This window comes from Artemia sp. Qi Xiang Cuo, chromosome 1 (assembly GCF_049724085.1).
Source record: "Artemia sp. Qi Xiang Cuo chromosome 1, ASM4972408v1, whole genome shotgun sequence".
NCBI lineage: Eukaryota > Metazoa > Arthropoda > Branchiopoda > Anostraca > Artemiidae > Artemia > Artemia sp. Qi Xiang Cuo.
The window spans coordinates 43375552-43399948 of NC_142794.1; the positions used below are offsets into that span (position 1 = coordinate 43375552).

General features: G+C 33.8%; 1 protein-coding gene across 4 annotated transcripts in view; it reads left to right on the forward strand.

The window, feature by feature from the left end:
- The first annotated feature begins 1752 nt into the window (after positions 1–1752).
- The window catches only part of LOC148956345 (hrp65 protein-like), a 171266-nt gene continuing 148621 nt past the window's right edge, over positions 1753–24397 (forward strand). For all 4 annotated transcript variants that reach the window (XM_089105892.1, XM_089105969.1, XM_089106028.1 and 1 more), the window contains exons 1-6: positions 1753–2034; positions 9214–9435; positions 12164–12334; positions 17171–17301; positions 18533–18641; positions 20572–20758. In XM_089105892.1, coding sequence (XP_088962018.1) covers positions 1801–2034; positions 9214–9435; positions 12164–12334; positions 17171–17301; positions 18533–18641; positions 20572–20758 — 1054 coding nt within the window. In that variant the 5' untranslated portion in view covers positions 1753–1800. The remainder of the gene's footprint in view (positions 2035–9213; positions 9436–12163; positions 12335–17170; positions 17302–18532; positions 18642–20571; positions 20759–24397) is intronic.

Genomic DNA, 24397 nt, shown 5'->3' on the forward strand with positions numbered 1-24397 from the left:
TCTGTTAATTGACAAATCAGCGTATTTATGTTTTTTATTTACTACTACTGCTTCTCTAGCTTATTGTGTAAAACCTTAAATAGATATAGCTACTGCTTTCCAATTACCGTAAAAAATGGCAAAGATGATAAAAGGTATGCTCTGCCGAAGCAGAAAACGAAGCTTTTGAAAGCTCCGAGCCTTATCCATGTAATTTTAATGCTCAATAGAGCGTTCCGAAAATTGTTCATGAGTTTGGCCAATATAGAACTTCCCAGAAATGCAAGGAATGTTGTGCATTCTATTCTGTAAGGTGCTACAATTTTTAACTTTTTTAATGTTCATTATTAGAATTTTAGTTTAGACCTAACACAAGAAACTATGAATCAACGAATGAAACCAAAAAGGAACTGAAACTGAAAATTAATACTGACATCAAACTGAAGGATAATAAAGACAACTATCAATAAACAAAGGAGTTTCAAAGCAAAAGGAAATTTATCAAGTAGAACTTAAACGAATAAAATTTCTACAAACAGAAAACTATCCCCCTCAACTTATTACAAGCCTGAGTGTTACTTGTGCTTCACTGAAAACAAAATATATTAAATGTTTTCTGTTCTATAATCATAAAGTTGAAAATAAAACTTCTGAGGCTCTCAATAGTTAAAATCACCATATGTTAAACATCCAGTCCTTTTTCTTCATGTGCTTTAGTAGCCTTGACTGATTCGGTAAAAAAAAACTTCGATCTTTTTCGACAAGCCTAAACTAGGCTGTTCAAAATACATATCGTTTTTAATAAAATACAAATAAAAATAATAATCTGGTCTTCTAGAGGTCTATAGAATGAAGTCAGGTAGCACCGCTCTTATTTGTGAATCACAATTATTTATATCATATTATTGTTGTGCTGATTTTGTAGCAGATAAACAAACATACTTCTCGGAGAACAAATATTTTTTCATAAGGATTTAAGACAGAGCTAACATAATAAATACATTCCACATTGAAAAAATTGGGCCAAAACTTTTTATGTAGCCGAGTGCGGAAGACTTGGAATGCACTTCCATCGGAAACAGTTGCAATACGACCCAGTCTTCCAAAGTAGTTTAGCCTCTACAGATGTCCATATTTGGTCTTATCATAACCCATTTTGACAATTTTTTTTTATTTGTTATTTTTGTGACCTGTACGTTTTCATAGTGTGTAGTTTTCATTGAGCTTCATGTATTACGTTGTCATAGAGTGTGTTTTAGCGTTGTCTTAAATTATTGGGATGCTTATTTCGACAAGCTTGGTAAAGCTTACCGTATTTTGGAATTGATAAATAAATATAGCACACATTTCGTTCTGAGCTCTAAAAGCTTTAGGGGACGGCAGCACCACTTTTATCTTAGTTACTTCTGGCTTTATTGTCAAATTCAAATCTAATTTGATTTTAGTTGGTTGCAGGAGACATCCATTCACCGGCAAAAGCATATGTTATTTTTACATTTCATAGTATCGTTTAGTTTTAGTTTCTATTCATCTTAAATTTATTTATTAATTGATGATTATTTTTATTAAGTGCTTTATTTCTTCTCATACTAGGTTTTAAAGTTTGATATAGTTGTTTGCTTTTCTTTGGGAAACGTTATTCAAAATAACATTACAAAATGTAGGATCTTGTGAGCCCAGTATTATTAGCGCTACCTTTCTTTATGTATCTGCGCTCTCTATTAAAATCGATCGTTCCTTTTTGTCAAAGAAAAGAACCAAAGTTTCCAGAACCGTTACTCCATTTTGAATTTTCTAAGGAAAAGTGTGTCTTTAACTAGAATGAGTGTTAAGATGGAAAATCCCCCAGTCAAAACTGCTGTAGATGATCAAATAAGTCCAGTTCAAAATGGTCGGGGTCGTGGAGGCTCTAGAGGTGGATCTCGAGGAAGGGGAGGAAGAGGCAGAGGGGGTCATGGCCACGGTGGGCAGCATGGAGATTCAGATCAAACACCTAGCTATGGTGGCTATGGTGGTCAATCTCGAGGGGGAGCTTCGAAGATGGAAAGAGATGACGTAAGCTTTTTACTTTAAATTTTTATGACATTGATTGACTTTTGGCTTGTTTTTTTTTGCTGTTAGGTCTTATTGTAGCCAAGGATGGAATTCCCTGTAGTCTAAATTTCAGTAGTTTACCTAATTCTGGATGGATATTTTATTATGGGTAAAATTATATATTTTAGGTTAATGTCTAGGTCTATCATAGGAAGTTGTTGGTAAATTTAATGCAGATCATATTATTGACTTATGAATAAAGTAAACATACCACTCGATGCCTTTTTTTATGCTCTTTTCCAAATATAATAATCATTTTGGTTGGAAATGAATTTTAGCCCCCATCCCTAGTTACATCAATTCAGGGTATATATTTGGGTAAATATATACCAAATCACGTAAATTTCTACCAAATCATATTATTGAGTTAGGAATAAAGTGAATACACCATTCAAGGCCTATTAAAATGGGAAAAATTATATATTTTAGGTTAATGTTTAGGTCTATCATAGGAAGTTGTTGGTAAATTTAATGCAGATCATATTATTGACTTATGAATAAAGTAAACATACCACTCAATGCCTTTTTTTATGCTCTTTTCCAAATATAATAATCATTTTGGTTGGAAATGAATTTTAGCCCCCACCCCTAGTTACACCAATTCAGGGTATATATTTGGGTAAATATATACCAAATCAGGTAAATTTCTACCAAATCATATTATTGAGTTAGAAATAAAGTGAATACACCATTCAAGGCCTTTTGGTAAAATTCTACTTTAGCTACTTTTGGCTATCTTGGAATGGGGTTAGGTTAGGAAAATGAAACTTTCAGGGATGGGTCTACAGGCTAAAGTATGTCCCGGGAAGGCATTTTGAAGTACCTACCTCCACTCCGTCTCCCTCTAGAGGGTCCTGAAATTTGCCTACATGACAGGTCTATACCCATTGAAATTTTGACAAAACAACATTTTACCTTAATTTTCAGCTATCAGTCTTTTTTTCTCTGGCTTTAGCTCTGAAAATGCAATTTCATTTATTTGAGCAGAATTTTTGTGCCATATCAATGTTTATTCCCAAAATTTAGGAAATGTATTTGTATATCTTTGAAACCTTATAAATTAGGATTGAGCAAAGTTGTGAAGCTGAAAACAATTTTGTTATACTCAATTTAAGTAGAAGATCTATTTTGCATGATTTCACTTCTATAACTCAAAGATTTTCAAAGGTCATCAAAGGTCAGAGCCCTCAAGAGGGAGAAGGAGTGGAGGTAGGTACTTCAAATACCTTCCCAGGACATGCTTTAGCCTGTAGACCCATCCCCGAATGTTTCATTTTCCTAACCTAACCCCTTTCCGAGATAGTCAAAAGTAGCTAAAGTAGAATTTTACCGGCTTTTTTTATGCTTATTACAAACATAATAATAATCTCTATCGAAAATGAATTTCACCCCCCCCCCCTAAATATATCAATTCAGGGTATATATTTCTACACTAGGGGGTGGGGGTAAAGTTTAAACTTACCTCTCATTTACATCAGAAAAAAAATTTGCCCCCCCTTTAATGTGAAATATATACCCTGAATTGGCATATATAGAGGGGGGGGGCTGAAATTCATTTCTGATAGAAATGATTATTATATTCATAATCCATAAAAAAGGCATTGAGTGGTATATTCACTTTATGTGTAAGTCAATAATATGATTTTGTAGAAATTTACCCTAAATCATATTATTGAGTTAGGAATAAAGTGAATACACCACTCAATGCCTTTTTTATGCTTCTTACAAATATAATAATAATTTCTATCATAAATGGATTTCAGCCCCCCCCCCTATATCTGCCAATTCAGGGTTTATATTTCTACATTAGGGGGGGGGGGTGGGGTAAAGTTTAAACTTGCCTCCCATTTACATCAGAAACAAAATTTGCCCCCTCCCCCCCCTAATGTAGAAATATATACCATGAATTGGCATATATATGGGGGGAGGCTGAAATTCATTTCCAATAGAAATAATTAGGCTATTATATTCATAATCAGCATAAAAAAGGCATCAAATAGTGTATTCACTTTATTCCTAACTCAATAATATGATTTGGTAGATATTTACCTTTCAGGGTATATATTTGCACATTAGGAGGGTGGGGTAAATTTTATTTCTGATGTAAATGAGAGGTAAGTTTAAACTTTCCCCCACCCCCTAATGTGCAAATATATACCCTGAATTGGTATATACAGGGGTGTGGGGCAAAAAATCATTTCTGGCAAAAATGATTATTACATTTGGAAAGAGCATAAAAAAGGCATCAAGTGGTTTGTTTACTTTATTTGTAAATCAATAACATGATCTGCAAAAAATTTACTAAGTTGTTTAGTCAGGTGAATTAAAAGTTAGGCTATTAATTTTTTTCCTCTGTCCTTAATTCTGTAAATGCAATTCCTGTTATTTGAGTAGAATTTTATGACATAACAATGTTTTTTTTCAAAATTTAGGAATGAAGTTGCATATCTATAAAACTTTATAAATTGGGACTGAGCAAAGTTGTGATTTTGAAAACAAGGTAAATCTTTTGTTATTCATATTATTGACTTACAAATAAAGTAAACATACCACTCAATGCCTTTTTTTATGCTCTTTCCAAATATAATAATCATTTTTGTTGGAGATGAATTTTACCCCCACCCCTATATATACCAATTCAGGGTATATATTTGCACATTAGGGGAGTGGGGGTAAATTTTATCTCTTATGTAAATGAGAGGTAAGTTTAAACTCACCCCCCTCAAATGTGCAAATATATACCCTGAATTTGTATATATAGGGGTGGAGATAAAATTCATTTTTGACAAAAATGATTATTATATTTGGAAAGAGCATAAATAAGGCATTGAGTGGAATGTTTACTTCATTCATAAGTCAATAATATGAATAACAAAAGGTCATTAAAGGGCAGGGCCCTCTAGAGAGAGGAGGGGAAGTAGGTACTTCAAAATACCTTTCTAAGACACACTTTAGTCTGTAGACCCATCCCTGAAAGTTTCATTTTCCTAGCCTGACCTCTTTCCAAGATAGCTAAAAGTAGCTTAAGTAGAATTTTACCATAAACTTAAATTTATACTCAGAATTGCACCCTGAATCCAAATTTAACATGCATTTGGGTCGGAAATAAACTTTATCCCTACCCCTATATATAGCCTACCAATTCACAAAAAATTTAGCAAGAAAAATAGGTTTTAATTTTATTAAAGCAGTGAATAAATAACAACAAAATAAACACTTAATAAAAAACACTCCAAATATTTCAGCCCCACATCCAGGAGCCTTTCTCAATGGGGGAAAAAAATGTTCTTTAAAAAAATAATATATCTTGAAATACAAATCTTGCTTAATTTTTTGTAAATCAAAAAGCAGTGTGGTCTAAGAAATTATTTATGCCTATCAATTCAGGGTATATTTTTGTAAATTAGGGGGGAGTAAATTTCACACTTACTGCTATAGTCAGAATGGTAAATTTCAAGATGGCACTATAATTTAACTAAGACAAAAGTGAAAATTTCATTTGATGCCTTTTTTATGCTGTTTCATAATTCAATAATTGCTTCTGGGGCTTATTGCATTTTGAGCCCTTAAAGGGGCCCTGAAGGTTGAAATTCTTTAATTATCAATCTGAAATATATCTTCACAAATGTTTCAAAAATAGTGCTCTTTTGATGGTTGACAAAGAATTTGGTAAGTTTATCTAACACAGTAATTCTGTGTTGTAAGTAAAGTGATTTTTTCTCATATCTGATAGCAAAGTTTCATATTATCTCAAAATGAAATTGTATTGGCAAAATATAATTTAATAGCAAAGATGAAAATATAACAGGGACTATAGTTAGAAATTTATTGCTGTTAATTGTTTGTTTTGCATATAGCCTTAGGATTTATGTAGGAGCATTGGGGGATGGGGTTTTTGTTTTAGTTTTTCCTTCTGCAGAGCTATAATTCTATTGTGTTACATATACTTATTAAATCATTCAAACAATATTTTGACACATTTTATTGTAACTTGAGTGAAATCTGTTTGAATAAAGAATTTATGATGTATCACAAGATTCAGTTCACAGAAAAATATATTATAAGAGCTACATCTGGGACTATCAGAGAGGGGGTGGTGGCATTTTCAGAAAAGCAATGATATTTGGAATAGAAATAAAATAAAAGAATCTAATACTACTCTTATTTATTTAGCATGCTTCCTTCAGAAGTGGCCACTTACTATAAATATTTACCCTAGATTCTCTATTCTATAGCTGACAAGTACAGAGGCACATTTGAAAGGATCCTTGCAAAAATTTGATTGACCATTTTGGTTTTTGGTTGTTCAATCATATTGCTCTTTACAAACTACACAATTACAAAATTACAAAACAACATGCCAATGTCAAGTTTTGCAAACAAACCCCATGCCAATTTTTTTCCAGTCACAATAAAGCTTCATAATATTTAATGTAACTTTGGAATTTTTAATCTATAAGTTTCCTCTTTTATTTTTTCACATTCATGAAATACAAAAAGAAGCAATTGAGGATGAGCATGAGTAACTATCCTAATATGTAACAAATAAACACCAAAGGAAGATTGGTTTCAAGAATTTTGAATACAAATACCATTGAATTCTCACTATAGATTCATAGAGACTTATCCACCCAGCAAACTTCTTTTTTATAGTCAAAAACAAAACAAATCCTTCTAAAAAGAAAAATCCTTAACCTTCATAACTGCTTTTTTACCTCTGGAGAGCAGAAACTTCTATAAGTGGTCAAGAAAATCCAGACAAACATAGGATCTGTATATCTATGGTATGTTAGCCTTTCAACTAGTTTCAATAAAGTTGCCCCTTTAGTGACAGGCACCCCAGAGTTTTCCTTCATCTCTTACACAAAATTTGAGTCCAAGTCCTCTTCTGCAAATCAGTATTCATCTGGACTTCCATTGCAGTGGGAGCAGATCATGTTACATGTTCCTGAGAGAGATTCATTTATTAAAAAAGAAAACAAACACTATTTGCCTTTTGCCTGCCAAGAAAAACAATAAGCTTGAAAGGGCAAGCAAGGTTATCACTCTCAGCTAATTAAAACAACATTCATACCAAGCTACTCAACACACAAGAAACTCATCTGATGAAGGAATAAATGAAAAAAGAGAGAAAGTGGAAAAGACAAGAAGTGGATAGAAAAAAAACTGGGGAAATACCTTAAATAGAATGACAACCTGGAGTGGGATCGACATCAAATTCACTCATGAGATAAAAGAAACTTCATTGCCCATGACTTGAAAGCCAGAAGACTAGGCGCATTTTCCACACGTTTGGGCAATATATTCCAAACATGGGGAGCATAATGGTGAATCACAAAAGATGCCCAAGTGGTGCTCCTAAACTCATGAGTTAAGTTATCAGCTTTTCTTGTATTATGATCATGACGGTCTCTATTAAAAGTAAAAAGATTTTCAAAAGCAGGGGTGAGCAGCTGATTCAAATATTTATATGAGAAAATTGCGACTTGGTAATCTTGAATTTGTGATGCATCCATTAAATTATTCTTTTTAAAATGTTAATGAGCAGGAAGCTCATCAGAACCATCAAATTGCGATAATAATTTTACAGCTCTATTCTGAAGTTTTTGAACTCTTTAGAAACATGTTAAAAAATTACTTGTCAAAAAATTGGTGTGACCCACATGCTGCAGCAACACATTCACCATTGTCCCCTTACAAATGGGAATTATCCCTGCAGAGAACCAAATTTCAATCATGTACTTTACAGAAGTCCCGATAGTGCAGACAGTTATAGTAAATATGCCACACTTGTCTGGAAGAGTTGTATGCCCATTTAAGCAGTTGGATCTGTAATTCAAAAGAAAAGGCATTGCAATTAGGTAGAAATATATTACCTCAATATAATTTGAATGTGACAAAACAGTTTACTTACTTTAAGTAACAAATTATTAAGTATTGCCTCAGTATCATTGTATATAAATTATATTCAGTATAATCACAACTCAGTAATATTTGGCTACTATAGGCTTGGCACATATAAAAGATATGCTGATATCCTCATCCATCAACAATTCAGTGTATATTACCCTGGAACACGTATTTTGGCAAAAACTTTCTCAAAATGCATTTGAAACCAACTTGAGACTTTGAAACCTACTTCTAATTTCTAAAAACATCTAATAATAATATTACATTTCTAATTGCCGATTTTTTATATATTTTTTGGAATAAATTAATTTAAAATTAGATTCTTTAAAACTTAGTGTTACAAAGGTGAAGCCAAGTTTCACATTCAAGAGAAATCTGACTTGTCTACCTGTGAAAAAATCTAATGATGCTAATGTTTTTTGCGACAAGCCTATGACTTCCTCCTTTATTGAATAAAATAAAAAATAAATGTTTATGTTCTGTGGAGCACATGCATCTTGGTCAGGTTTTGTATAATGGTTGAGACAGGGAATGATAGTACTGTATGAATGTATATACACTGGTCAATATAAAGTGTATATGACAAACAGAGTACCTATCTTAAGTGACAGTTTATTAAGTGGTCATCATTTCCTTATATATTTTATATATTTGCTGCAACAGGGAAAGAGGGAAGATGTAATAATCTTCCTATTTTATCTAGGTGCTGTGAACTTAGGTTTTCAACATAAATCTTGTGTTTACAATATAATTCCCTAATTGGCTCTTCCCAAGTATAGTTTTTGCTGCCATGAGAAAAACTAACATATATCTATCTGCTAGCCTATATACTGAACTGTAAGAAAACTTAGGTCTATAATCATAACGTTCTGGCTTTGGGCTATAACATTCAGCATCTTACTGGCTTGACCTAGAGTCCTCAACCAAACTTTGAAGTTAATACTGGCAGGTACTCCACAAGGAGCTATCCTTCTATCAGTTCTATGCCTGCAAAAGGGAATTTAAGATTATTTAAGGAAGATGTTTCTATTAATCAGATTTTTATGTCTCCAATGTTTGTCATATTTTCACATAACATGGTAAATGTTTAGTGGTTGACCACTTCTAAAGTAGTACCATTTAATTCCTTACTTTGTGCTTTTTTCAAATATCATTGGTCACTTTTCCAACAATGATTCTCTCCTCCCTGGTCATACCAGATAGTTGCTTACTATTTGTCACTTGTTTTAGGATAGAATTAATCATCAGCTTCAGATGATGCAAGGTCCAACAATTGATCTACCTCCTAGAGATAAAACTGAAGAAAAAAAGTTTGGTGGAAGGAATCGTCTATATATTGGAGGTCTAACCTCTGATGTCTCAGAAGAGGAAATAAAAGAACTATTTGGAAAATATGGAGAATTTTCTGAAATGTTTTTGAATAAAGAGAAATTTTTTGGATTCATTCGTTTTGTAAGTACACTTTTCATATTTAGGCTAAAATAAGATTTTTTCCATATCTACTTTTATGGTTAAAATTTTCTAAGAGGATATGATGTTACTAACACATTCAATTAATTTATTTTTCATTTACTTGTCAAATTTTTAACTTTACTATCTTGTTGCTTGTTTAGTAAGAAGATATTTCTTTGAAAAAGGAAAATTTTCTGATTAAAAACATGATTTTTTTTTTCTTAGACAATTTTTCTTTTGTAGCTATATCTTTTTTAGATTTCATGATGGCTGAGTGATAATTTTAATTATAATCTATGACCATGGCTGTGATTTTGTTTATTGCTCTCAAGCCAAACTTCTTTTTTTCCCATTTTATCTGTCTTACACTTTTGTATATTATCTATGCTTAAAAAATTGAGGCTTTTATCATAGTTTTATCTGTCTAAGAGTCCTAAATTGACTCAATCGATTTTTATTTTTGTGGTTGTATCAAATTAGCTAAACACATTTGATTTTTTTTTTTAGATTTAACACATTCTGGAAAATCGAATTTTCTATATACCCAAAACCAAACAAGTTATGTTAAAATAAATTGGGCCAACTGAAAAGCATGCTCAATCTAATGAAATTTGCTATGAAACCCCTGTCTGATGCAAGCACATCACCTGTCAAATTACTGTTATAATCAATAAATATAATATAATTAGAGAAACAAGTTAAACTTATGGGAGGAAAGCAAACCTTGGCTAATTTTTAGCATTTTTATCAATGGAGAGAATGAATGTGTACCATTGCTATGTTTTTTATGTTTAAAATTGAAGGATTTGTTGTTAATTCTCCCCCCTCCCCCTCTATTAAAACAATCTAATATGCTCTTGACTGCTTGCCAATTTGAGCAGGAAAATTCAATAAATTAGATTCTTTCTTTTTCAGTTGTGTTAAATATAGGGTCCCTTGTGCCTTCTTTCTTGTGCAAATTTGCCAAGAACATAAAAAGGGATCTTACAGTATAATCTTAATCACATCCCCTACTTGAGGAGTAACAAGTAATTTTATAGGATATATTCTTATAAGATAACTAAAATTCAAGTCCATTTGGCTCCTTGATCAACTGTCTGTAAACTTCTTGTGTGAGGATGAGATGCAGCAAATATGTTAATACTTATAAATTGGGAAACAGCTATAAAATAGTCGCCATATTAAAATGACAAATAAAATACAGTTTTGAGCTCACCTAAAATAGGAATAGTTATGAAAAGAAAAAACACAATTTCAAGAAGTAGTCAAAGGACCATCTTTGGACCTTTTAAAATGTATTAGCTTGTACCTGCCATTAGCCTTCATCCAAAATGCTTTGGTGTTTATGAAGTGTGCTGGCCAAATGATTTACAAGAAGAATTCCAAGTACATATGTAGTTGCCAGGCAATTGGCAGACAATTCATATTTTTGCTATGTAAACTTAACAAAGTTCATGTGTAAGTTTATTCACGAAAAAAAAAATGATGAAAAAAATCTAATAACTGTTCTCTTCAATGCATTGTACTTAGTTGGCGAAAAAAGGTTAATATTGGTGGATTGTCTTAAAAATCACCAATCAGAAGAAGATGGATTGGATGTTCTCTTTTTTTTTAATCACGTAGAAAAACTAATTCTATTATACCTGCCCAAACAAGTGATTTCTCATAGACTGCAAAAAAGCTTGAAAGTATTTAATTCTAGAAATATTCTACATTGTACATTTGCCATATGCTGTACATCTTCTTAACTTTACACTTCTTATAATTGAGATTATTTTTTATATTTCCGATTTTATAATGACACAATATCTTACTCCATCAAGTTTTACAGGCTTCAAAGGCTTCCCCTTGTTACTGGCTTTGCCTGATCCATTGCTGTTTTAAGTATCTAATTTTTTTTTTTTACTTTCTAAAAGCACAAGTAAACATGCAATTCATTATTTGAGTTGGGAGACTCACTAAACTGTGTTGAAGCTCATCCGAGTGTGATGTATGTGATTTTTGTAATTTTTCCGTCTTTGTGGTGGATTCAGGGGGAGAAATATTTACCTTGGGTTGGGTGCAGCACCAAACCGCCTGAGGTCAATACAGACGTGTATGTTTCTCCTCCACTCCAATCTATTAAAAACTTCCCTCTTCAGCATCCCCCCTCCCCCCCCCAAGAAGTTCCTATTTCATTCACATACCCTCTTATGACCTTTTTACCCAGTTTGGGGATTGCCTGCTTTTCATTTGGTTCAGATATATGCCCAACATGTACAGTCTGTCATTCTTTATTTGTAACATGGGACCCCAGGCATCTTAATCTTTCTTTCGTTTTGGCCCTGGCAAGTGGGATAACTTAAATATGTCAGTGACCTCCCCTACCATGTGGTAGCACATTGGATTGAAGCTTTGCTTGACAATAGATGGCCCAGTGATTGATCCTCACTGCAGCAAGGTTGAGCCACTGGCTTGTTTCTAGTTCCTGTAAAAAAAAGACCCAGCAACTTTAACATTCGTTCAACGTCCTATGCGCCAGTAATGGCTCTGGAGGATTTTCTTCCAACATACTATTAGTAAATCATGAATTAATATTAGATATCACAATATTAGGAGAAATTGAGGATAATATTAACTTAGTAATAAGAGTAATTAGACTTGAAAACGAAATCACTTCAGTAAAGTAATAAGCTGTGGCTCAATTCCCTGTTGTCCCTAAACATTTCATTTAATCTTTGCATTACAGGACTACCGAGCAAATGCGGAGAGAGCAAAGCTGGAGCTTGATGGGCAAATGAGAAAAGGGAAATCCTTAAGAATTAGACTGGCTCCCCATCAGGCTGCAATAAAAGTGAAGAATCTGTCAAATTATGTAACAAATGAACTTCTGGAAAGAGCTTTTTCAGTCTTTGGCGAAGTAAGTTCAGTATCTTGTTTCTTTTCTAATTATAGTGTGCTGTCTGATTTCCAGCGTTTATACTTGTTAATTAAGGTTCTGCATTATAATTTGAACTTCAGTAAGCATGACAAGTACTTTACTTTATGAAAAGTTACTAGATTTTAAGCTACTCAAATTACTCCAATTAGTCTTAGACCAAAGATTATAAAGCAAAATCGTAATTTAATATACTGCCTCCACTTCATGCTTATTGAATACGATCTCGAGTAGTGGGAACACCACATTTTCTAATTTGGGTACACAACGTGCCTTTCGCTGAAACTCTTATGTTGTAAACCTTCATTCTCGTCTCCTGCTAAGTTTCTGAGGATGCCTTTGTTGGGGAGTATTGTAAAAGACCTCATAAAACATGAAGTATCGAATGCTCTTACCTAACACCAATAGAGAAAGATTATCAGCAATTTAAGTAGATTAACTTCTAATTGTTTACTGACAAAACACTTAATTCAACGGTCCAAACCGTTCTCTTTGAGTATGCCTGCTATGGCCTTGGCTATCAACTGGTATATAAAGTTTGACACTTGCGTCATCCTCGAAATGTCAAGCTGTTGATCCGTAAAGGTATCTAAATTGCAAACAATTTGGGAACAACATAGAGACCCCTTGGTCTTGGAGACCCATCTGAATGGACCAATAGATTTACTCTCATTTCACTCCTCAATTTCCTTACATACTGCAATGGGCCATTTTCGTATTTTTTCTTTTTTATCTGCATCCTCCACTTTAAAAGAAGAAACTAAAGGAATTTTAAGAATTTAAGGATTTTCTTACCTTGGATTATTTAAGCTGCGGTACTGTAGTTTGCTCCTGACCAACTTTAACATTGTTTTCGAACAAAGTAGCAACTGTATTTTTTTTCCTCCCAGGCTCTGTTCCAATTCATTATGTCTTTTCAACTCTGTTCAATTTTCATTTTAGGAATCCTATCCAACACTTCCAATGCTATGTAGGCTTCATCTTTGAGAATCAAAAGTTGTTAGTTCAAGGATGTGTTCTCATTGACTGAATATTCGATTCTAGTATCTGAGCTAGCAACTAGAAAACACCGTTTTAATTGCCCCTTCTTCAATTTGTTAGCACGTTCGTCAAACTTTCAGGTTATCATCCATTTATCGAGTTTTCTTCCGTTTTCGTGAACCACTTGGAGTATTTTTCTAAAATGTTCTGACAAGTTGCCAAGGTGATGCAAGGGACAGAAGTTCGGGAATACTTGTAGAATTCAACGGATTCTGAGAGTCCTCACTGGCACAACTACGTTTGAACTGACGATAAGTTATAATAAAAATAAACAGACTTCGGCTACTGCTGTTGAAATCCCTTATTTAAATAATGAAAATAATACACTGATCTTGAATTGACTTGCTGTTCACATTAACTGCTAATTTATCTCTAAAATGATTTGATTTGACACTGGTAAAAGGTGCCCTCACACGAACTGTGCTGTTACTCTAATGAAAGCTTAATTGAAACATGTATGAGGAAAAAAGGATCTCAACAGGATAACTCCCAAGTTTTAGATACGCTTGCAAAAACGTGCAATAAGCTTAGCAGCCATTGGGGCATTGGTGTCAATTCACGAAAATGTAGGGGAGAGGAGATAAAATACATTTCGCAAATGAAAGATGGAAGTCGTATGTATTTTCAGTTAAAATACCAAAAAACACCCTTTTCCACATCTAGGGGGGCATATGGCCCCTGCCCTCCCTGACTGACGTCACCGTATTAAGGTACGGCAAATACCTTGGTCCTTTCTGACCTTCAATCTAGGGCAAGAACATTTGTGGCATCTCGGTAAATTCTAGTGGCAAAAAGATCAAAATTTAACAAGACCAGTTTTTGCACAGGTATGTGCTATACTTTCTAAAACTGAGTGATCTAACCTCGTTTGAAACCAGATAGCAACTGACATTTACATGTAGGTTGCACATTAATGACATACAAGAATGATAGATTGATTTATAAGACTATTTATTGGTCTCAACTGCCATATTATTAATAGACTTAAACAATGCGCTGTAGCATTATTCAAAATCAAGAATTAATTAACTACTATATAAGCTCCAGGGATCATTTTATTTCGGCTTATAGTATGGAAAAGCTATGATTCAAATTCCCGAGGTTGATCTATAAACCAAACATTACCTGGACCTGTTCAGATTTGTCTGCAAAATAATAATCTGCAGTTGTTCCAAATTACGAAATTCAAACTGCATTGAAACATCCTAAAATACTTTATTGTTCAAATGAAAAAAAAGAAAATCTGAATGTCTTGTTTTCTACTCTTCAAAAGTCAAATATTAATTTTTGTTCTCAGTAGTGCTAGTTTTTTTTTTTAAATTTTTTACAAATATAGGGAAATACAGTCAGTCGGTTACCTATACCACAGTCTTGTATCAGCCACCTGGTCTACTGGACACGTCCAGCAGCACTGGTGCAAGGCAGCAATAGTCCCAATACACAAAAAAGACTCGAAGAAAGAAACGGCCCATGTGACAACTACCGGCCCATCAGCCTCACAAGCCACCAAACCAGAATCATGACCAAGATTCTGCTCTGCAGAATTCTAGCAATCACCGCCTCTGTTCTTAGCGAGTATCAAGCTGGCTTTCGATCGGGACGATTAACTATTGACCAAATCTTTACTGTGCGTCAGCTGATGGCACGGTTCATCGAGTTTAAAAGAGACCTCTTTCAGCTCTTTATTGACTTCCAACAGGCCTTTGACCTAATATGGAGGAAAGGCTTGTGGCATATTCTAAGGCACTACAGGGTCCCAGATGAAATAGTCAGAATCACTGGGGACATGTAAAGCAAATTCAAATGTCATACTGACCACTGGTGGGCTCTCTGGTGGATTCCCAACAACTTCCGGAGTCCTGCAAGGATGCATCCTCTGGCCGCACTTGTTTAACCTGTTTCTGCATGTCATCCTCTCCCTGATACCCGTCAAATATGGAGCCAGAATATCCTAGTTGACAAACTAGCATATGCGGATGATATCGACCTGATGTCCACTACCGCCCAAGAACTACAGAGACAGGCTGACTGACATCTCCCAAGCAACGGAGCCGTTTGGTATGTAGATTAGTGCAAACAAGACCAAAATCATGGTCACATCACGACAGGAGACAACAAACCCCCCTCGATAGTAATAGACTGTGAACAAGTGGAAACAGTCGATAAATTCCTTTACCTCGGCAGTTTTTTGACGGCTGACAACTGCCACACTGTCGATATTAAATGCCGCCTCGGTCTTGCCAACTCTAGCTTCAAATGACTATCAAAGATCTGGAAATCTAGCCACCTTTCGAACCATCCAAAAGTGCATCTATTCAACAGTCTGATCACACCCATTGCTCTGTATGGGTGTGAAACATGGACATTAAAAGCTGAAAACGAGTGCAACCTCCTTGCGTTCGAAATGAGATGTCTGCGCCGGATATCCAAAATCAGATATACTGACCATGTCACAAACGAAGAAGGCTGAAGTCGCAAGACACTATCCTGAACAAAGTCCGAAAACAGCAGCTGCAATGGTTCGGCAATATAAAGCGAATGAATTCCGAACGCTTGCCCAAGATCGTGCTTGAAGGGACAAGATGAAGGACATCGACCACGGGGAGGACCACGCAAAAGGTGGATCGAAAACTTTGACCGACAATACATTGCCCAACTATCCCGAACTGCACTTCACAGAACAGCATATCGAGCCCTAGCTCATCAGATTCTGGAAGGAGTGGCCCCAAGACGTCCCATGAGGATGTATTGGACTTAAGTAAGTCAGTAAGTAAGTAGTCAGTCGGTTTATCTGAGCTGGTTTATTTAATATATGTTACTTTGCTCACTTTCATTAGAAAAACTTTTAAGTTTGAAAAATTAATAATGAAAAGTATGCCAACTTGTCAAAGTTGCTACCAATTTTCTTCTATAGAATTTGTCGCAGAATACCCCCTTTGTGCATCTGCCCCTTGCCTAGCCGAGTTGGAAAAGAAAGGGTAACAACCCTCCCATTTTAGTGAGTTTTTCTCACAGGGTAAAAAAACCGGCTTTTAGTTAAGAGATGACATGGTTAAGTATAGTAGAGATATTGATTCACAGTCAGAATAGCAAGTTCAGGCTCTCGTAGCAATATTAACACAATACGTGAATTATAAAATAAATAAAAATGAACAATTAAGTGGAGAGCATTTGAGTACCTCAGATACCAAACCATAGACATTACTTGCACGATTTAAAGAAATGATGAAAGGTTAGATATAGTAGAGACAAAGATTTTTCCGTGGGCGTGAGACATAACAGGGAGACCCCATACAACTACTTCTTTCTTTAGTTTGTTAATGTTGCTGGCACGGCAATTATACTTGAGACGGACCTTTAAAGGAGGGGACTTAATTCGCATTTTTCTGAGAGTGCTGTGTTATTGTTTTAAATAAGAGGGTCAAAGTAAAAAATTTCAATTCTTTGTCACAGTTTTTCATTTTCTCAGAATCAGGTCCTTAAGATTTTTTTTTTTTTGGGGGGGGGGGTCCTTCTTCTTTAGTGCAGGTGGTAGCTGCTAAACCTCTGGAATAAAAAAGACAGACAATTCTATTGCAGATTTTGATCATGATGCACCATTCAATACTAATTATTTTCGTTATTCTTGGCTATTAGTGTTGGGGAATATTTTTTGAAGATACAATTCGAAATAATTTTTTTTATATATTTTCATTATATGTATAAAATAAATCACTGTTTATAAAAAAAAAATCATATTTCATATAAAGCCATCACCTTGTAATTCTTTCTTTTCAGATTGAACGAGCTGTTGTATTTGTCAATGAGAGAGGATTTAGTACTGGAGAAGGTATTGTTGAATTTGTGAAAAAACCTTCCGCTCAGGCAGCAGTTAGAAAATGCAATGAAGGATGTTTTTTCCTGACATCGTAAGTGTCTGTTTATAAGTATCAGTTTTTTCACCGCAGCCGGTTATAAATTTATCCATTTGGATGTAGTCCGAAAGAGACAAAGACTTGTAGCCCCTTAAGTTTCTAAAGAGAAAATGTTATAATTGGTTAGAGTTGCTGGCATAATTTTATATTCCTGTTCCAATCAGTGAGAAACAAGTTAATTTTATTCATCCTTTCAACAATAAGGGAAAGCTTAGTGAAAGCACCTCACTAGAATTCAAAACCACATTTTTTACTTCTTCAATATAGAAAGAAAGCGGCCATATATGATGATATTTTGGGGAATTAATATATAATATAATTAATATACAATATTAAGTACGACTTGGTTGAATCTTAGTCAAATGCTAAATAATGGCTTTGGTATGATTGCCATAATGATGATAAGATGTACTTCTTCTCGTTTTTGGAATGATTGTCACTTTTGGGGAATTATAAGGCTTAAGCCAATTTATATATATATATATATATATATATATATATATATATACACACATACATATATATATATATATATATATATATATATATATATATATATATATATATATATATATATATATATATATATATATATATATATATATATATATATATATATATATATATATATATATATATGGATATATATATATATATATATACTTATTTTATTGTGTTTGATTTTTTATTGGATCATGATGAACACTTTCTAATAATCATGTACCTATTAGTTAGTGTTTACTGTTTTCTTGCCTTGCACACTTGTGCTTGGTATCTTACATGTTGAATCAAACTTTATATATATATATATATATATATATATATATATATATATATATATATATATATATATATATATATTTTTAAATGCTAATTATTTTTAAGGGGTTCATATTCCATGCTTAAGGTTTTGCTTTAGACCCACCTCCCTCCCTCCAAGGAGAACTTGAGCTCCCAAATTTGGATATTTTTTTCTAGAAGAATTGATTTTGGGTTTATTAAAGTACATGTCACATCTTTTGGTGCACACAGGTCCGAATTAGGGGGGGGGTAATAGACCATTTTTTTCCGTAAAGGAACTATAATAAAAAAAAAAAATTAATTTTTGCTTTCAGTTTTTTAGGGAGGACGGTTCTTACGACAAATATTGGGAGGTTCCCCCCCTCCCATATTCTGTCTTTTGTGTATAGATACCTGTACATCTGTGTGCTATTTTGTGTTTTAGGTCCCTCAGACCAGTTGTCGTTGAAGAATTGAGTGTCGTTGATGACGAAGAGGGATATGGAGAGAAAAATATTCCAAAGAAAACTCAAGATTATGTGAAAGAAAGAGAGGTTAGTTTTTAGATGCTTAAACCATTCAAAAACTCGTGCATATATGAGTCCTGTGGAAATAGTACTCAAATTTCGCAATTCTTATAATCGAGAGTACTCAGTCATAAATTATAGAAGAAAGAAATAAACTCTGAAGAAACTGTATTTTTTCAGCTAATCAGAAGTCCAGATATCTTGAATTCACATTGGCTTGCTACCCTCGTAGTGCAGACCTGCTAGGCCTTATTAAACAAACTTCTTCCTTTCATTTTAACTAGCTTAGATTAAATGGTTAAGTTTGCGCTCCAGTGTTTCCTTTCTTGATCTTATGAATGCTAAGTTTCTCTCTTCTCCGGTGAAGAAATAGATAGAAGGCTTTAAAAACTATAATATGATCAATTACTTGCATAAGCTCTCTGGACAGAAGGTGCAGCGCCTTTCAAATAACAATCAAGTAATAAAATTTACTAGTTGACAAGGCATATGTTCTCTATTCAGACCAAGCACAAAACTGGGGGTCTGGGGGTCTAACTGTAAATTAAAACTTGGGTTGCATAGCAAAGGGGTAACTAAGATAAGGTGGCCGGAAAAATTGCAATGTTTTGGCTCTGCCTCTTTTAATGGTTAGTGGTATGACTCCTATTGAAAAGCATCAGGCATCGACCCCATACTGTAAACTGATGAAGATATATCTTCTATAAGCCTAGCACTAGCAATATTTTCTATAAGCCTAGCACTTGCAAAAGATCAAAGCGAATGTCATATTTTGTTAACGCCTCGGGCATGTTATTTTTCCTTCAGTTTTTTTATTAGGTCCAAGTATCATAAACACTCGTTGAATCAAAACTCGATGTCCAACAAAATGACATTTCTTTTATGTATTCCTTTTTCTATGTATGTGTGCAAATTTGAAGTTGAAGCTTTTCTTCTGTTGTGGTTGAAGTTTTCTTCTATTTTCTCAATCAGTTCTTGGTGTGTCTAAAATCATCAAGGGTATTATTTTTTTATTCTTCTTTCTTCAAGATTTCTTTCTTCTTTCTTTTAACATTTCATTATGCATCATAGAATGTTGCAAGAATATTATGCTTCCTAATTTGAAACCAAAATCGTTTGGTAACATAGTTGACTGACTTGGCCATACGGAACCCGAGGGCCGATGTCACCTCCTGTAAGATTGGGCCATAGACTTGGTATCTGTCCCTTAAAAAAAAGACCCAGCATCTAATAATTTGATTCGACGCCCAATGCGCCATCAATGGATCTTAATCCTTTTATCTTAGTACTAAAGTGGCCTCATATATCCGGAGGTATATGTAATTTAAAGCGACTTTTAAGTATAATTATTGTTTAATTGTCTACAATGTGTGAATAAAATAAATGGAGCTGTATTGCAACATTTAAAGAGCATCATCATGTGTTTAGTAATTTTATGGATTTGGATTTTATCTTAATCTTTTAATTTAATCTTTCTTTTCATTTGAAGCATCTGTTGTGGAATATCTGGTAGCGAGTGAGCCTTCGAAGTAAGTTGATTTACAAATCAGTAAAAGAAAAACCGATTTTACCTTATTTGTACAAAACTCAATTTTGTTTTGGGCTACGACTAAAGGAATATCTATGAAATTTCAAATGGTATCTTGATGTAAGCTATCCAAATGTAGCTTATTCATCTTCCATCGATGAAAGGTTAAGTCTGTTGGGTGGAGTATTTTTTATTTCCTTTAATCATTCTATTTCGTGTTCAAATAGTTAGTTTTCCATGTTTTCCGTAATTTCTCACAATGTAGGAATTTTATGGTCCCCCCTTCTTCAATTTTATTTTCAGCGTTATTGACTTAAGTTCTACGTTATACAGTTGATACGGGTATAATAAAAAAATAACGTTCCTATAATTCCATTCGTGGTTTATTGTTGGTTTCAGTCTAATCATTTATTTATGTCTCTTTTTTAGGTTGGTCCACGGTTTGCATATCCTGGCAGCTTTGAGTATGAATACGGTCTACGATGGAAGCAATTGCTCGAGCTGTATAAACAGAAGACTGAAGCCATGGAAAGAGAAATGAAACTCGAAGAAGAAAAACTGATCAGTCAAATGGAACTGGCGAAATATGAACATGAAACCGAAATGCTTAGAGAACGTGAGTTTTTCAACACAGCATAAAGCACATTTTTGTGTCAATTTCGGCATTGTGATGAACTGGATGCCCAAATTGAACTTGCAAAAAAGTTATAATTTTTCCTGATGGGTGTGGTGTTATAAATAACAAATGAAACTCAGAGAGGAGAGAAAGTAACAAAATAAAAAATAAAATCAAAAAGGGTGAAAAAACGAGGATTTTGTCAGCCAGTGGCGAAACCATGAAGATGAAAATATAAGCAAATATTTCGACAAGGACCTCCGCCAAGTCGTCCTCAGTGCAAAAAAAAAAAAAAAAAAAAAAAAAAACCAACGAAAATCTAACCTTTCGAAGTTTACCTTACAAAGACAGAACAGACACTGAATAAAACCAGGCATGAATGAATGAAAATGAATTTACCAAGATGATTGGGCAAGGATCTTTCGCCTTGCAATAATTTTATCTGGTCTACAATTTTGATTTTCATTAGATATACAAAAAGGTTCTTTTAATTTTCTCCGGTTGAAAATATTGATTGAGTCCTTCAAAATCAAACTGTTGTAAATTAGAATTGAAGAAATATCTCAAGTATCTCTATGTATTTCTAGATTTTGGTTCATATATTTTTTTTATATCAATTACATCTATAAAAGTTTGTGGTACGCCATTTACAGTTGATATTAAGGTTGCCTCGTCAAACAGAACTAGATGGGTCGGATTTACGAAAATATGCGAAGCCAAAGCCGAATCAAAGTTGTCATTGTTATTTTTTAATCTCAGGGACTTATCTATTGAAATTTTGTGCTCATGCAAACGTTCACCTAGCTGTTGATGGGTCCTACCAATGTAAAATTTTCCACAAAAACACGGGATTCCGTAGACGCCACTACCCAGTACAGGATCAGTTTTATCCTTTCCTGAGTTGAAAAAGTGGTCAACTTTCTGTTCGGTTTTGAAAGAAACAGAAAGATTATGTTTTTTTAAAATTTTTCTAAGTTTATCGCCAAGTTTCGGGATGTATGGTAAAACGATGAAAGTTTTTTCTCAAATGCCGGTGTAACTGAATCAAGGGGACAAGCTCCCTATTTTGTTCTTTTATCTTTTTTAAACGTCTGTCTATTATATTTTCAATGAGTTTGATTGGGTAACCATTGCAGAAAACAATATCTTTGACATAATTTAATTCAGAATTTATATGATTACGGGAACAAATTTTTAAAACTCTGTCAACTAAAGAGATTATTACCCCTCTTTTCACAGAAGGAGGGTGATGGGATGGGAAGAGGGGTAATAATCTCTTTAGTCGACAGAGTTTTAAAAATCTGTTCCCGTAATCATATAAATTCTGAATTAAATTATGTCAAGGATATACTTTTCTGCAATGGTTACCCAATCAAACTCATTGAAAATATAATAGATAGACGATTAAAAAAGATAAAAGAACAAAATAGGGAGCTTGTCCCCCTTGATTCAGTTGCACCGGCAATTGAGAAAAAAAACTTTCATCATTTTACCATATATCCCGAAACTTGGCGATAAACTTGGAAAAATTAAAAAAAAAACATAATCTTTCTGTTTCTTTCAAAACCGAACAAAAAGTTGAACACTTTCAACTCAGGTAAAGGTAAAACGGACCAGGTACTGGGTAATGGTGTATACTGAATACCATGTTCTTGTGGAAAATTTTACATTGGAAGGACCCATCAACAACTAGGTGAACGTTTGAATGAGCACAAAATTTCAATAGATAAGTCCCTGAGATTAAAAATAACAATGACAACTTTGATTCGGCTTTGGCTTCCCATATTTTTGTAAATCCAACCCATCTAGTTCTTTTTGATGAGGCAACTTTAATATCAACTCTAAATGGGGTACCACAAACTTTTAAAGAGGTAATTGAGATAAAAAAAATATATGAACCAAAATTTAGCAATAAATAAAAATACTTGAGATATTTCATTAAGCCCAATTTACGACAGTTTAATCTTGAAGGACTCAATCAATATTTTCACCCGAAGTAACTTAAAAGAACCTATTTGCATATCTAATGAAAACCGATATTGTAGACCAGCTAAAACTATTGCAAGACGAAAGATCCTTGCCCAATTATCTTGGTAAATTCATTTTCATTGATTCATGCCTGGTTTTTATTCAGTGTCTGTTCTGTCTTTGTAACGTAAACTTCGAAAGGTTAGATTTTTGTTTGTTTTTTTTTTTTTTGTTTTTTTTTTTTTTTTTTTTTTTTGCACTGAGGACGACTTGGCGGAGGTCCTTGTCGAAATATTTGCTTATATTTTCATCTTCATGGTTTCGCCACTGGCTGACAAAATCCTCGTTTTTTCACCCTTTTTTGATTTTATTTTTCATTTTGTTACTTTCTCTCCTCTCTGAGTTTCATTTCTCATGTATAGCCAGTATGGTCTAAGAATGTATTTGTGTTATAAATAAGGTCAAAGCTAAGAAGTGGACCTTGACGTTTGAAAATTAGAATTATCAAAACTTAGAAAAGAATTATCAAAATTCAAAATAGGCAAAAATTTAATCAGTTATGCAGGTACAAAAGTAGGGTCGTGGCCATGCTCGGATTTAATGCTTTGATGCTTCTATGTCCAAGTAGAGAAATCCCCGAAAATTTGTGGATAGTAGAAGCACTGAACAGAACGCAATTGATGAGCCAAAACTAAAGAAAGAGAGAGGTGATACCGAACTCTCAGGTCCCATTCTTTGGAGATACTTGACGGTTTATAAGTGGCCACGAAATTACTGTGTTGTTTTAAAAATGACCTTTCTGCGAATAGGTAGTGTGGCAATGGAGTGCACCTGGCACTTTGAAGATAAATCACATCAGTCCAGTTTTTGTTAAGAAAAAAATCACTTTTTAAGTGGTTTTTATCACAATGAGTGATAATTCATTGCGCCCCTAGGCCCGTGCTTATTCGGTAAATCCGGACCACGTCGCGAAATCTTGTCAATTTTCACACTTAAAATTTTCTAAACTTCTTATAAAATTCGCCTGTTTTCTTTTCGAATTTCGTCCTTGCCTCTGAATAAGTTCCTACGTATATGCCCACAGTCAGTTGATCAGTTCTGTATCTTTGCAAACTCACCCTGATGCAATTCTTCGTTATGGCTTGAATCGCTTGGCTTAAGGGCCCTCAACGCCTTCTTTTGTTTTAAGTAATATAAAATAAGCAGGTTGCTATCATCAGAACGTAAAGAAAAAAGTCAATCTCTGAGATCTTTCAAATTAATTAATATTGTTGTGTATTAAGCCATTTTCATGGCAGTGATTGTATATTATGACAGGGATACTCTGTGTTGAGGGTACACCTCAAAGCATTAATACATACTTTGGTTCTAGTGATTTCAGTTTGTACTAGGAATGAATTTTTATTTATGGACGTGAAACAGTTGCACTGTTCATTTGCTTCTTAACTTGTTTGAAGCTTCTTTGTTGTTTATATAGGACTTGGTAAGTGTCAGAAAGAACTTAGAGCTTATTGAGCCAAAGCTCACTAATTGAATAATGACGCACGATTTTTGTGGTTTGTACACGTGGGATGTTAAGCTTTCCTTTGTACGCATTACTAAATAAGAAATCCTTGTATCGTTTTATTTTTTCATTTAAATGTTCAAGCAGACTAGAGAATTGCACTTACA